The sequence below is a fragment of the Microtus pennsylvanicus genome, chromosome 18 (genome assembly GCF_037038515.1).
Source record: "Microtus pennsylvanicus isolate mMicPen1 chromosome 18, mMicPen1.hap1, whole genome shotgun sequence".
In the NCBI taxonomy this organism is placed as follows: Eukaryota; Metazoa; Chordata; class Mammalia; order Rodentia; family Cricetidae; genus Microtus; species Microtus pennsylvanicus.
The window spans coordinates 22,843,751-22,858,343 of NC_134596.1; the positions used below are offsets into that span (position 1 = coordinate 22,843,751).

The 14,593-nt window shown below is 39.1% G+C and overlaps 1 protein-coding gene across 7 annotated transcripts in view; it reads right to left on the reverse strand.

Annotated features, from left to right (window-relative positions):
• Positions 1–14,593, reverse strand: part of Chd2 (chromodomain helicase DNA binding protein 2) — a 113,184-nt gene that overhangs the window by 73,618 nt on the left and 24,973 nt on the right. For 5 of the 7 annotated variants that reach the window (XM_075952233.1, XM_075952234.1, XM_075952236.1 and 2 more), the window contains 7 exons: positions 13,934–14,020; positions 12,369–12,430; positions 6,048–6,155; positions 3,683–3,823; positions 2,052–2,185; positions 1,157–1,382; positions 327–427 (listed from right to left, as the gene is read on the reverse strand). In XM_075952233.1, coding sequence (XP_075808348.1) covers positions 327–427; positions 1,157–1,382; positions 2,052–2,185; positions 3,683–3,823; positions 6,048–6,155; positions 12,369–12,430; positions 13,934–14,020 — 859 coding nt within the window. The remainder of the gene's footprint in view (positions 1–326; positions 428–1,156; positions 1,383–2,051; positions 2,186–3,682; positions 3,824–6,047; positions 6,156–12,368; positions 12,431–13,933; positions 14,021–14,593) is intronic. The other 2 variants (XM_075952237.1, XM_075952235.1) reach the window with 1 other exon arrangement.

Here is a 14,593-nt window from a genome sequence, read left to right on the forward strand (position 1 = left end):
GATAACAACAAAGTTACCAACCAAAGCATTTCATTTCAAATCCAAAAATCAGTTCTTCCCTTGATCTTTCCATTTCAGTGAATGGTACCTGTACTGTCTTAGGAAATCTTGCAAGCCAAACATCCCTGACACTCCCGTCTTTCATCCCCCACACCCAAATCCACAAGCAAAAAATAATTCTCCCTTCAAAAATAAATAAATATAGGCCTTTGTTTAGTCTCCAAAAGTAAACCTATAAAATGCATCTTATAAATTTATATAATCCTAAAACCTAGGTCATTTTCTCAAAGTTTATCCATGCCTAAAATAAGTTTCCAAGAACTTACCTATTACTCTTTCTACTATTTGATACTGTTTATTCAACTCTGAGGCCAGCTCCTGTTGGCAATTGAAATATTCAACATCTTCTGGAGAAACTTTCCCTAACCTAGACAGAAGACCAAAAAAACAAGCATATACCAGTTAGAGCTTGGAAATCTATATATATGTATCAGAGCAAACCTTCTAAGTACAAATGTAAACTTAATTGCTTCCAGGTATCCCTTTAGTAATCTTCAATAGTAACAAGTCTGAGATATTTAAATGAGACCAAAAAAGGGAAAAAATAAAAAACAAAAAACAACCAAAAAAAACCCTTCACATCATTTCTACAAACTGTATTACAACCAAGAATAATTACAAGCGTATCAAAACCCAGAGGGCTCTAGACTATTAACTTTCACATATGAGCCACCCCAGCCTAATCAAACCAAAGTAACAACATGTTTTGAGATTGGCTCTACATACAGCTGTCTAAACTCAAGTCACTGATTGACTTGCAGTCACTTCTCCCATCTACAAAACAGTTAACGAAACAAATAAAAATCTCACAATTTTATTGTCAAGATCAAACAACATACGTATGAAAGGAAATGTGGCAAGTGCTCCATGAGCCAGCTGTTCTTGTTAAATCTGAGAATTTAGTAGGCACACAGGAAAGCATTCACTGTCGCCACATCACAATTTCAGAAACAGAACTGTAGAATGCTCAGCATTCCTTGATCAGATGATCAAGGCAAAATCTGAAATCCTAGAGAGCGCTGTTCTCCACACAATTAAAAACCTCCCTTCCCATACTGACTGAAAACATCACTTGAATTGGCAGCAGGAAGCATACCATTGTTTGATTTCGTCCTCTTTCTTCTTAAAGTTCTCCAGTTTTTTCAGGCCCTTCACTTTCTGCTGCTGTAAGGACTCTTCGCTCTCCCATGTGCTGTGGATGTAAGACCAGCCCTTCCACTTGATCAGGTACTGGATCTCACCTTCCTCCCTCTCGGGCTCAAAGGCCTCACTAGGATCTCCGTTAGCTTCAACAGCATACACAGTGGTAGATGCCCCCGTGGCTGCAAAAGGATTTGCAGTTTTAGTTCAACTTTAAAGGAAATGTAAGAAACCAGGCGAAAAAAGATCCCCACTTAAACAATTGCCAATAAGAATCTCTCCTTGAATAAACCGAATGCCTCTGTCTTACAATAAGTGGTCAACTTACTGTTCAATTACAATTATTACAATAAGTAAGTCAACTTGCAACACAGGATGGGTCCAGTAATTTTAAACATGCTGAAAATGCTACTGTTTGCCTTAAAGCATGCGCAAACTTGCAGGTGAAAGCAGGCAAATCTGTGCAAACACCTTAAAAAAATCAAAGAGCAGCATCCTTTCCTTTTCAGTACACCTCAGAAGGCAGACCTCTTCCTCTGAGAACAGAGTAAGAAATCAAAACCTCCTCCACCTCTCCTTACTCACCTCCCCAAAGCTAAGTTAACTGCCTTACCCTCAAATAAACCAGATTGGGAGCGTGGTGGGGTGTGGTTAGGTTAGCAGCACAAGGCTTGATTCAGCTGCCAACACTGCGTACAGTGGAAACGGTAGTACATGTCTGTAATCCCAGAACTTGGGAGGTAGAGGCAGGGGGTGATTGTTGAATATATGGAAAACTGGAGGCCAGTCAAGGCTACCAGAGACCCTGTGTCAAAAATCCAGAGAATAATTTGCTCCCCAAAGACACAAACCTCCTTTCTTTCCCAGTCTTGAATCTAAGACCTTTTCAATAGTTTCACTATTATCTTGCTGTTCATCAATTCCTTCTCCAGTCATTTCAATGAGATCATCTGAATCAGTTTCAAAGTCATCATCTTCTTTGTAACTGTGTGAGAAATAATGCTGAATGAGCAGGAGAATTAAACATCTCTACAGATAGCACTGGAGTACATAAGAGCCACACTCTCTGACACCAACAAATTACTCACAGGTTTTCCAGTCGACGGCTCAAAACCTCCCTCGTCCCATTTCAATCACTGACACAAGTCCACAAACTAAAGAGTAGCTCACACTACACATATGAGCAAGATAAAGGAATCTACAAGGATACCCTTTATTTAGTACCAGATAATATCTAAATTATGACAAAGAAAGTTCATAAGGAATGAAAAATTGCTATTATTTCAGACAAAAGAAAAAAATTCCTAAGATTAAATGTTTCAATCATGCAATTTTATCTCCCAATAACAAAAAAATGAAATTTAATTTGACCCAAACAGTTGAGAATGTTCAAACTCATACTTCTGAATTGTAAAATCTAAAATGTATTTGGCCATGATAATCCCAGAACTGGGGAGACTGAGCACAGAGAGGTGATCTGAGGCTGGTCTGAGCTACACAGTAAATTCAAGATAGCCTTGACTACACAGTAAGTTCCAGGTTAGCCTAAGTTACATCAAAAACATAAAAAGAAAAACAAAATAAAGCCTTTACAAGTAAAACACACCTAAACAGTAAATACAAGGGGGCACAGTTCAGTAGTATTGGCCTTGTATAAGCAAAGTGCTGGGTTTAATCTCCAACACAACAAAATGATAATAGGAAAACAAAGACACAATATAACACAGTAAGAAAATGAGCTAAGCTAGACACCAGCACATTAAGTCTAGCCCTACATTTAACTATAATTGAAAACATCCAACAAGGAATTTATTATCTCTAGTGCTCAGCTTCACATTGTTAATAGACCAAAAGAAAGATGCATTTATTCTCAAAGTAAACGTACTTCATATTCTCCAGATTAAAAAAAGAACATATCTGAATATATTATATCTTTATTTGATCATCAATTAATGCCTTATATCCTGCAATAATAATAATAATTATTATTATTATACCCAAATGTCACTAGAAACAGTAAGACTCAGGAGTGATTCAGGAGTGAAAGCACCGTCCATCATTGTTCTGAAACATCAGAAAGATAGCCACCGGGACAGGACGTGACCTCGGCTGGGGCAGTGCCTAATGAGCTGCTGTTACTCTCCTTCTCCACTGGGCTCAACACCAGTTTTCTCAGAGATGGCTAGACTCTGAAATCTACTTTATCACAGAGGCTTATGTCTTTTTTTGCTTTTTGAGACAAGGCTTCACTGTGTATCTCTGGCCTTTCTGAAACAAGTTATGTAGACCAGGCTGGCCTCAAACTCACAGAGATCCACCTGCCTTTGTCTCCCGAGTGCTGGAATGAAAGGCTTGTGCCACTGTGTCCTGTTCAGGCTGATTTTATTACCTGTCAATCACATTATCTAAAACTTGAAGTCAAGGTCTAAACAGCAATGTCATTCCCATCACATCAACAAAGACCTTCCAGTCCACAACTGACCTCACATTTTTAGCAGCTCGTCGTCGAGTCTGCCTTTTGGGAGCTTCATCGTCGTCATCATCGTCATCAGAAGACTCTTGCTTTTTCCGCTTTCCACGCTGAGTTTTAGGCTGCTTTTTAACCTGAGGTTTAGGCACTGTTCTAAAATGAACAGAGAAAGAAATGGCAAAGCTTTTACTCTGTCACTTGGTGGCTATCTCAAACCTACATACTGGCATTTCCCAGAGCAGTGGCACACACAAAGAATTCACTAAAGGGGGCCAGGCATGGTATCAGACTGGAATCTCCAGCACTCACGAGGTGACAGCAGAAGGATCGGGAGTTCAAAGTAAACCTCCACTACAGGATACTCTCGGAAAACCAAGAGGGACAGGATAACGTACAATCACATAGATGTGTTTCTCCTGCCTACCTAATGAACCCTAAACAATGATCAGTAAATAATGCACAAAAATCAAGCACGGCATTTCAATCTTGAGAGCTTAAACTCAGGGAGACAAAACTCAAGCTTTCCATGATGAGGTAAGGGCAGGCACTAGACCAGGATTTGACAATTTTTTCTGCAAATGGCGAGGGAGAAAATATTTTAGACTTTTTTGGCCTAGGTGTAAAACTGGGACAGTGTATAAGTACTTATGCAAACAGAAGACATATATTCTTCACAACATTTTTACTGACAAAATTCAAAACAAAGATGTAGGATGTTTTGGTGTGATTAATAAGAATAGAATCATTCTAGAGTGACTGATTCACTTAACTAGGATCCAAATTTAGTACTATTACCATACTATAAGTGATAAATTTCATCAACAAAAGCTATTATGAGCCTTAAAGCCACTAAGAAAGTGTTGGTTGTGATTTGACCCCATCCTACTCAATAATGAAAGAAGGTATATTCTGTAACTGTGGAGGCGGCTCAGTCTGTAAACTGTTTGTCACACAAGCATGATGACCTGTTCAATCCTCACAATCTACACACGCATGGTGGCATGCATTTGTAATGCCAGCATCTGGGAGGTAGTGACAGTAGGACCCTTGGGGCTAGGCTGGTTAGCCAGGCTAAACTCATCACTAAGCCCAGGTCCCAGTGAGAGATCCTCTTAAAAATCAAGGTGGACAGCTAAGTAACAACACCCAAAGGTGACCTCTGGCCTACCAACACACACACCAAATAAATGAATGAATGAATGAATGAATGAATGAATGAATGAATGAATGAATAAATAAATAAATAAATAAATAAGGTTAAATTTAAGGCCAGTCTGAAAGGCCAGAACTACACAGTAAGACCTTTTCTCAAAAACCAAATAAGAATATAAGCCTGTGTACTAGAGCTGCTTTCAGAGTCCAGACATCCTTGAGAAAACTGGTGTTGAGCCTGGGAGGAGAGTAACAGCAGCCCATTTGACACTGCCTTAACTGAGGTCACAACCTGTCCCGGTGGCTATCAGAACAATGGGTGGACGGTGCTTTCACTCCTGAATCACTTCGAGCCTCACAGTGAATTTCTTCTGCCTTCTTATATCTGTCCTCAGTAGCCACGTTTCACCAAAAATTACTAAAACTTGTTGCCTTCTCAACCTCTGCCCATCTCCATACAATCAGGAGCGCTGCTTAATGCTATGGACGTTACATTAACAGAGTAATAGCATAAATATGCTTTGGACCAGCCAAAAGAGTATTTTCATCTTAAGAATTAGTTCTCACCAAGCATGGTGGCACATGCCTTGAATCCCACACTCAGGAGGCAGAGGCAGGAGGATCTCTATGAGTTTGATGGCACCAAGATCTACATAGTGAGTACCAAGACAATCAAAACTAAATGAAGAAACCCTGTCTCAAAAAGCCAAAAAATAAAGACAACAAGCAAAGAATCAATTCTTCCAAAAAGAATTTATAACCTGACCATACAAAAAAAGGAGGTTTTTTTGTTGTTAATGTGAGGATTAAAGCAGAAGATATGGTTGCATATACCATGCCCTAACTACACTGCCACGAAAGAAACAAAGATCCACTGTCAGAGAATATGATCAGAGTCCATGATACACATATATGAAAATGCAATGAGCAAATAAATCCATTACTATTTACAATTAATACATACTAACACTAAAATAATTTAGTTTAAACCCCATGGTATATGAAGAGAGAAAAAGTATCTCCAGTCAGAACCGCATCCATGCAAATAATCAAAAGTGATCTCAGTAGCTCAGTCACTTGGTCACTTGGTAAAGATACAGGCTAACACAAAGAAAACCAGATATCCAAATTCTACAACAGGACAATCTGTGTTGATTAGGGCTCTGGCTTCCAGTGTAACCCAGGGAGCTGAGCTAGAAGCAGACTGGGCAGGCTGGTAGCACACCTTCTGGGCACAGGCCTCCTAGCTTTTCCTTTCTTTTGTTCCTGTTCACTCTCTGCACTGGTGCCTTGTTCATGTTCATCTTCTGAGGGGTCCTGCTTCCATTTTTCTCTGTGATCAAAAAAGCAAAACAAATTTTTCCTTTAAGAATTCATAAGCTAAATGATCTCAAAAAATAAATTCCAAATGTATTATCTGAAACACAGAACATATGTATTTTAGATATTATATTTTATATTTTTGGGTTTTGTTACTCTTTCTGAGTTATATACCATCTATTCCTAGTTTAACTTTGGTAACATACATGGAAAATATAGGTATAATTTTCAAACCACCTTTTCTGGGGTAGAAAAATTCTGATACCCATTCTATTTTGTTCACCACTGTCTGAATCCCAGATTCCCAAGCTTTAACATACATCAGAACTAGCAAAAGAGCTTGCTTCTTACTCAAAAGCTGTCAGTCAAGACAGCTCAGAATTCTAATAGTCACACATGATGCTGATATTGGGTAGAAATGTATTTGAAAGTATTACAAGAACGAATTTTGCTGGACTAGGCAAGTACTCTCCCACTAAGTCCCCCTGCAGACTATATGGAATGTTTTAGTTTTTAGAACATAATTAAGGAAACAGTCCCTAAATAAATTTTCAGTGCTGAACCTGCCACCCAACTAAACAATTTAAAACTGTTCTGTTTCTAAGACCTAGTTTTGAATTATTAGAGAAGGGAAGTGTTCTCCTGTTTCTCGAGATCTTACAAGGTTTGAAAGAGTCATAACCTACAGGTGTCCTTCTACTTCTAAGAGCTTTAATCTCTTAAAGGCTAACCACGACATCACAGGAACCTAACTCATTTCTCACCTGTAGTGAACAAAGTATGTAATAGCTAGGCATGAAAGACCTAGGGAAAAACCCGACAGGCACAAGCTTGAGGTTCCTCTGTAAACAAAACAATTACCACTGTACCCATGGGTTCCCTTAACAGAGGTCATAACAAAGATGCTTGATACAGAACTGCCAAATCAAATTAATATTCATCATAGGACAAGTCAAGAAAAACAGTGCTGGATTGCTCCAAAAAGGGGTTGATCTGCAGATTCCTGAGGCCCTTCCTAATAGCTTCAACAGTTACTAATTAGTTAATTCAACAACGTCAGCTCCCCCTGAACTAGTTGAAGCTTGGGGAGGAGAATCAACCCTTTCAGGAAATGGCAATCTAACACTTTCATGTACATTAGTCAGATTCAATCGTTGACTCCTTGCACAGAGATGGATACAAAAGCTAATAACTAGAAATGGCCTTGGTTTTTTTTTTCTTTTTTTTTTGATTTTCGAGACAGGGTTTCTCTGTACTTTTTGATGCCTGTCCTGGAACTAGCTCTTGTAGACCAGGCTGGCCTCAAACTCACAGAGATCCACCTGCCTCTGCCTCCTGAGTGCTGGGATTAAAGGCAGAAATGGCCTTGGTTAAATAATGAAATTAACTAATGAACGAGCCCTATCAGTTTTTGAGTCACCATATTGAGTACTTTTGGAGTCAGACTAGATAGTAAGCCCTGTTACTGGTTTCTATCTATCAGTCTATATTTAAAGCAAAACTGACAGTCTGGTCTACAGAACCAATTACAAGACAGCTAGGGCTGTTACACAGAAAAACCCGATCTCCAAACCTCCCCTGACCAAAAAAGAGACTTTCTTGTCTCTACCTATACTCTGGTATCTAGCTTGTTCTGCTTACTCAAGGTCTAGAATAATAAAATTTTGCTAAAGAATAAAAAGAAGCCAGACACAACAGTGTACTCAAGACAGAGCAACGACGAGTTCAAAATCAATCTTGGCTACAAGAGAAACCCTGTCTCAAGAAACAACAACAAAAGGAATCTAAGTTATACAAGTTGATTGCCAAGAAGATGGAAGAAAAAGTGACTCCTACACTCAGAAAATTGAGATGTGAGTCAGCAGTCGACCCAGGGCTCTGAAAAAGTCATTTACTGTCCAAAGTCATGCTGCAAAACCTGGACTCCCAAGAACAAGTCTCAAAAACATGGACATTTAAGGACCAGGGGAAAGTATTATCAATGAGGAAAATCCAGAGTCAAATAATCTGACCGAGGGCTATCAATGAAGCCCACTAGACCTAGAGCATCACTAGGGCAAACAGTGAGGGCCACTAGAGCCAGGGCTATCAATGAGGTCCACTAGACCTAGAGCTAACAGTAACAAGGCCCACTACAGCTAGGGCATCACTAGGGTAATCACTAAGGCTCACTAGAGCGAGGACTATCAATGAGGCACCTGACAAAGGATACAGCAAAACTAAAAAGAGAAAGTGTATGTTGAGGCCAAAGTATCCCAGTCAAATTAAAAAGTTATATACAACCAGGAGAGCTTGGGCTCTTCCAGCATAGGAATGTAAAAGAAAAAAACTGGTCAAATCAACTGGTCTAAAGCCTAGGGAGATGTTCTTCCTTGAAGAAGACTAAGTCCACTAAGAAAGTTGCTTGCATGCACAGCAAACCTCACACCTATTATTCTCAATCATAATCCATACAAGACCCTTAAAGACTGTTGGGAGCTATAGATCCCTTGCTCCCTTGATTTTTTTTGCCTGCCTCAGACTCTTTGCCTGCTGGAGTGAACTGAGCAAAACAACTTGTTTTCCTCTGCTCTGAGCAGACTCCAGCTGCTCTGAGCACAAGACCCTGATGGCAGGCTGGTGAGTCTGCAGCTGAAAGATCCGAGAGCTGGTGTGTGGCCAGAGCCCTAGATAAGCTACCCCTGAGCACAATAGACTTGGCACTCTGGTATCAAGAGTGACCCATATCTCTGTCTCTCTGTTTATGTGTCTTTGTATGTTTTTTAAGTCTCTCAGCCCAGTTCCCGGCTTGCGTACAGACCTGTAGCGGCACTGGAGTTATAGGAGTAACACTGTATAGTACAGGACCGTTTGGGGGTTTTACAAAGGACCCAGGAAAAATTACAGTCAAGCTCATACATTCCAGAATAGAGAGACAAAAATGGGGCAGGTGTTTGAAATTGGGCACATTATGTTTTAATTTTCAAGAACAAGAAAAAAGAAAAGTATATTTGGTTTGGTTTTCTGAAACAGAAACTCACTATACACCTCTGCCTGCCCTGGATCTTACTAAGTAGACAAGGCTGGCCTTGAACTCACCGAGACATACCTACTACTTTCAGCCTCTGCCTCCCAAGAACTGGGATTACAGGTGTTTGCCAGCATGCCCCACAAGGAGAAAGAAGCAGTGGAGATTAAGCGAAAATGAACGGGGGCTGGAGAAATGGCTCAGTGGTTAAGAGCATTGCCTGCTCTTCCAAAGGTCCTGAGTTCAATTCCCAGCAACCACATGGTGGCTCACAACCATCTGTAATGGAGTCTGGTGCCCTCTTCTGGCCTTCAGGCATACATGCAGAAAGAATATTGTATAAATAATAAATAAATAAATATTAAAAAAAAAGAAAATGAACATCAACTTCCTGCCCTCACACACATCCAGCTCTTAAACAAGTAAAATTGCTCATTACTTATGGAAAGCCAACTAAAAGTGCCTTTTCAAAAGAGACTCCCCAGTCACCCATACTCTGTAGGTCCCACTGCAGTAAAGAGGCAAGAACTTGGACCTGACTCAGCAGTTAAGAGCACTGGCTGCTCCTCCAGAGGACCGGAGTTTGGTTCCTATCACCACATGGAGGCTCACAACATCCATAACTCCAGTTCCAAGGGAGGCACACTCTTCTCTGAACGCTAAGGGCAGTAGGTATACACAGGTGAGTATATTTACTTGCAGACAAAACACCAGTACACATAAAATAAATACATTTAAGAGAAAAAGAGAGCCAAGAATTTGATTAAAAGCTATTTCACTTAACAAAAGAAACACCAACAAAAAATTTCCCAAATTTGAAGGACTGTGGAAAAAAACTACCAAAATATAGCTAATGAGACTCCAAAGAAATGTAAACAAACAAGCAGTTCAAATACTAATCAGCTGGAAACATCGACTTTCATTATCACAAAAGGGAGGCTATGGAACATAGACAATTGACTCCCATCTAAGCAGGCAGTGAGCAAAAGCCACTTTTAAATATAATGGGCCTGGATATTGGTGCAAGGCCTTTACTGAACACGCTAAGTGCCAAAGAGAATTCCTTTCTCTTCTTAAAAGACACAGCAGGAAAAGAAGAAACTGGCTTCTAGATAGCATATATCCCCAAGCCAGAATACTTTCACCAACAATTCCAATCTCAGACTAATAATGACTCAGTTTCATTTTGACATAAGTCCGTGACAGATTCCCAATTCAAAACATTGAAAATTAATAAATTTCTCTCTCTCTCTCTCTCTCTCTCTCTCTCTCTCTCTCTCTCTCTCTCTCTCTCAGATTCACATCCCCACACACAGTAGATTTCATTACACTTGTTATTAGCTCAGAGTGCCAGTCATATGCAAATGCAAAGTGTGATGCCTTCCCATAATGTGATCAAGGACATTTCAGAAAACATCCCACAAAGCCATTAGACAGGAATAAAACAACAACCAAATAAAAGCAGAAGAATCCCCCACACAGCTCATGAGACTGAAGCACAAGGAAAACCTAAGCCATCCCTGCTTAGAGCTTGCAGTCTCCAACTCCAAGTCAGTATATAAAACACAATAGAAATTGGGTGTGTTCAGGCAAGACAATATTAAATACTGCTCTACAAAGTTCTTTAAAATATACATATAATGTAACCACTTTTATTCATTGCTGAGCAGGCAGAATTTGTATTAGTATTCTAGAATTTGGTTTAAGAAATTCGAATTTGCCCAATAATTAGACAATACGTAACTGCAGACCTTAGTGGAAAATATTCTTGAATTGGTATACTAAGTTTTGGACATCTACATTTTTCAAAAAGGATCTACAGAATTCATACAATTAAAGGGACAGTACACCATGGAAATGGAAAGGGCTGTTATTTAAAAATCTTACCATGTTTTCACTACACAGAATTTTTTTAACTAGAAATAATGAACAGCTAGGTAAAGGGGGACTCGCTTGTAATCCTGGAACTTGGAGAGTGAAGGCTTGACTACATAGTGAGTAAATAAAGACAACAATGAGCAACAGGAGGTGCCACCTTCCTGTAATCTCACCATCAGACTGAAGCGAGTGGATCACTGTAAATTTGAGGCTAGCCTGGGTAATAAAACAAGATTTGCCTCAAAAATAATAAAAATTAAAAATAAAAATACCTATCCTGAAGTTAGGGTTTGGTGGCACACACCTGTAATCTCAACGGGGAAGCAGAGTCAGGAAAATCTGCCACAGTTCAAGGCCAGTCTGGTCTACAAAGTGAATTCTAGGCAAGGCATATGATTCAGGCAAAAATTACATTCTATCTTAAAAAAATTTTTAAAGAAAAAAATATGAACTATTACATATAAATCAAAGGGTTACATATGGTGATATGCACCCTGTAATTCCAGGATTTGGAAAAGGAAGTCATAAAAATAAAGAGCTCAAAGTCATCCTCAGCTACATAATAAGACCAAGGTCAAACTAGGGCACTTGAGACCCTGTGTGAAAATACACAAGGCCAGTGAGATAGTTCAGCAGATAGTTTCTCAACTCCAAGCATGATAACCTGTCTTCCATCTCCCAAGCACACATCAGACTCCCACAAGCTGTTCTCTGACCTCCACAAGTACACTCACATACATATACATAAAAAAAATTATTTTAATATAATTGTAAGAAAAAACTTAATTTCCAAAATGAAGGAGTATATAACTAAGGGTTTAATTCAGTGGTAGAGTGCTTGCCTATAGCATGTGTGATGCCCTAAGTTCACTCTCTAGTGCTAACCGGGAAAAAAAAAAAAAAACAATAATAAATAACAATAAAGAACAAAGTATAATCTGTTATAAAATATTTTAACTCTAAGCTCAAGAATTAAAATCTTCTAGTCTATAAACTATAATCTTAGAATTATACTGAAACAGTACATATTTCATAACAAATACGTGTTCAAGCAATATAAACCTTATCACGTCAACATGAGAAGTGGCCAGTTTAAATCTGGTCCTCACTTACTAAATATGCCAACATCTACTTTGCTATTTATGCTTTACTTTCAAGAAAAAATTAACTGAGTTAACTTAAGCTGAAGCTATATGGAATGCTTCTATGCTAAACTGAGACTCCTGGAGGGCAGTAACCCAAACCAAGAGATCTGGGATAGACAGAAGAGAAAGATTGTCCTAGAAATGTAGACATGCTCACAACTCTCAGATGCCGTCATCTCCCCCATGAAAGACTTACTGTTTTTTCAGCTGCCTCTGGCCTCTTCTTTTTGGACTCCCGCTCTCAGACCCGCTACTTGCCTTCAATGTGTGAGGGGGGGAAATGATTACAGACTTTAGTTCACAGTGAGACTTTAGACAGAATGAAACCTAAGCACTTGCTAGGTGGAGCCCACTCTTTCGCTTTGAAAAGAAATCAATATCACTTTCTTTCTCAAGTCTATACTTAGCTCAGACACCCAGAGCAGTAACATCAAATACAACTTCCTACACATAAATGTTCTATAACTATAATGTCCGACACAGTGAGCCATCCGCCACTTAAAATGTGCCTACTAGGGCTGAGGAATAAATTCTAAATATAAATTTTAAAAGCCACATGTGTTGGCAGTAACTGTACAGGATGCTGCAGACCTAAAACAACGTATAACATACCAAATTTAGTGAGTGCACCTTAACGGCACTGCCGCTGATGTGTCCACTTTGTCCTTGATGAAAGAGCATCTGAATCATGATGAAGAGCTAACAGCACTAGGCTAAAGACACTGGAGACAGCTTCTTCCCTCAAATAAAGCAAAATGGCACTCCCTCTAAGACTGATAGTCTGGGGTCCAACTGAGTATATACTGATGCATGAACCAGGAAGGGCAGACAGATGTGACTAGACACAAGGACTAAGGCTCAGTGGCCCAAGGCACTATGGGAAAGGGAAGCACAGACACATCAGCTCAGAAGTCACTCAGAACTCAAACCGCATATACATGCAGGTGTTGACATGAATCTGATTTTCAGAGGACATTTGCTGAAAAGCCATACCTAACTTCCCAACATTTGGCTATCAATCACATAACTTCCACTGGAAGAATGTTACATAGCTTTAAAAAAAAAAAAAAAAGTAGAACAATCCTCCTATGGCAGAAGGGGACATTTCACTGAGGCAAGAGTATCCCTTCAGGATCTACCTACAAACCTAATACACAGAGGTTCCACAAAACAATGACACAATCTGAGAAACATGAAACAAGTCCGATTCTAAGGATGTACGAACCCAAATATTACTGGCTTTAAAAATCACCAGTGTAGGCACCTTAGATGGATGTAGTTACATGATGGGGGCTTACTAAGAATACTCAAGTACCAAGACTCTGCCCCATCATTAAAAAATAGAAAATAAAGTACTCCATCTCTCATAATTAGACCAGAAAATGAGTAAAGAAAAACAAAAGACATTAAACACTCCTCTTTCCTTTCTCTGGAGTAAATCCAAAATCATTTCCATGTTCCAGTCGTTCAGCAATTAAACAAAACATTTGGTATCTAAAGTTAACTGGCCACAATCGGTTATATTCTGAGAAATTTAACTTTAAATTAAGTCACACCATACAATAGAGGAACGAAGCATTAACTATTATGTGTTTGCTAAGTGTTAACTTCTTGCCCCGCTCTCTGTTCATACAAAGGCCAACAGATTCTCCTTTAGCTGCCTCACTTGAGTCTTTTCAATAGTAATTAATGTACACCAGTCAAAGATGATGAGGTAAGATAGGGAACCAAAACACATCCCCTCCAATCATTTTTTCTTACCTCTTCCTTAATATTAAATCGTGATGGTTCTTGTCTGCTTCGGTTTGATCGCCTAACCCCATAAACATCAGGATATTCTTCCCACATCTGCAAAATTTAATAGACTGCACATGAATCATTTCCTTAACTCCATTGCTATTATCATTATTAGAATCAAACACAATCATGTCACTAAATATCCAAAGCATTGTTATGCTAGCTTTGAGAGAAAGCTAACCAGTATCCTTTCAAAAGAACAAGCATTAAAAAAGTTTAACAATGCCTTCATGCTATTCAAAGTGTTGAGCACTGCTTTCTGTCACTAAACTAAAATATACAGTTCCTTCCACAAAATACAAATTACTAAAGAATTCTGAAATTTACTGATGCTTGCAGTTTCAATTATAAACAACAAATAAAAACAAAAAAATGCAAGCAGAAGAGCCCACAGAACCTAAACAAGACAGCGCTCCTGCTACAAGTTCTCCAGATGAGAAACCAGTGCCGTTTCTTCTAGCCCTCCTGCTTCAATCCCTAGTAATTGGCTTCAGACTTTTGCTAACAATTTTCAGCAATTTGAAAAGGCAACCTTCAAGGAGGGGCTGGCTTTTCAAAACACTGTCTTCCCTACAGATGACTATGCTTAAGTACACTCTGGTTTTTTTACATAAAGCCACAGGA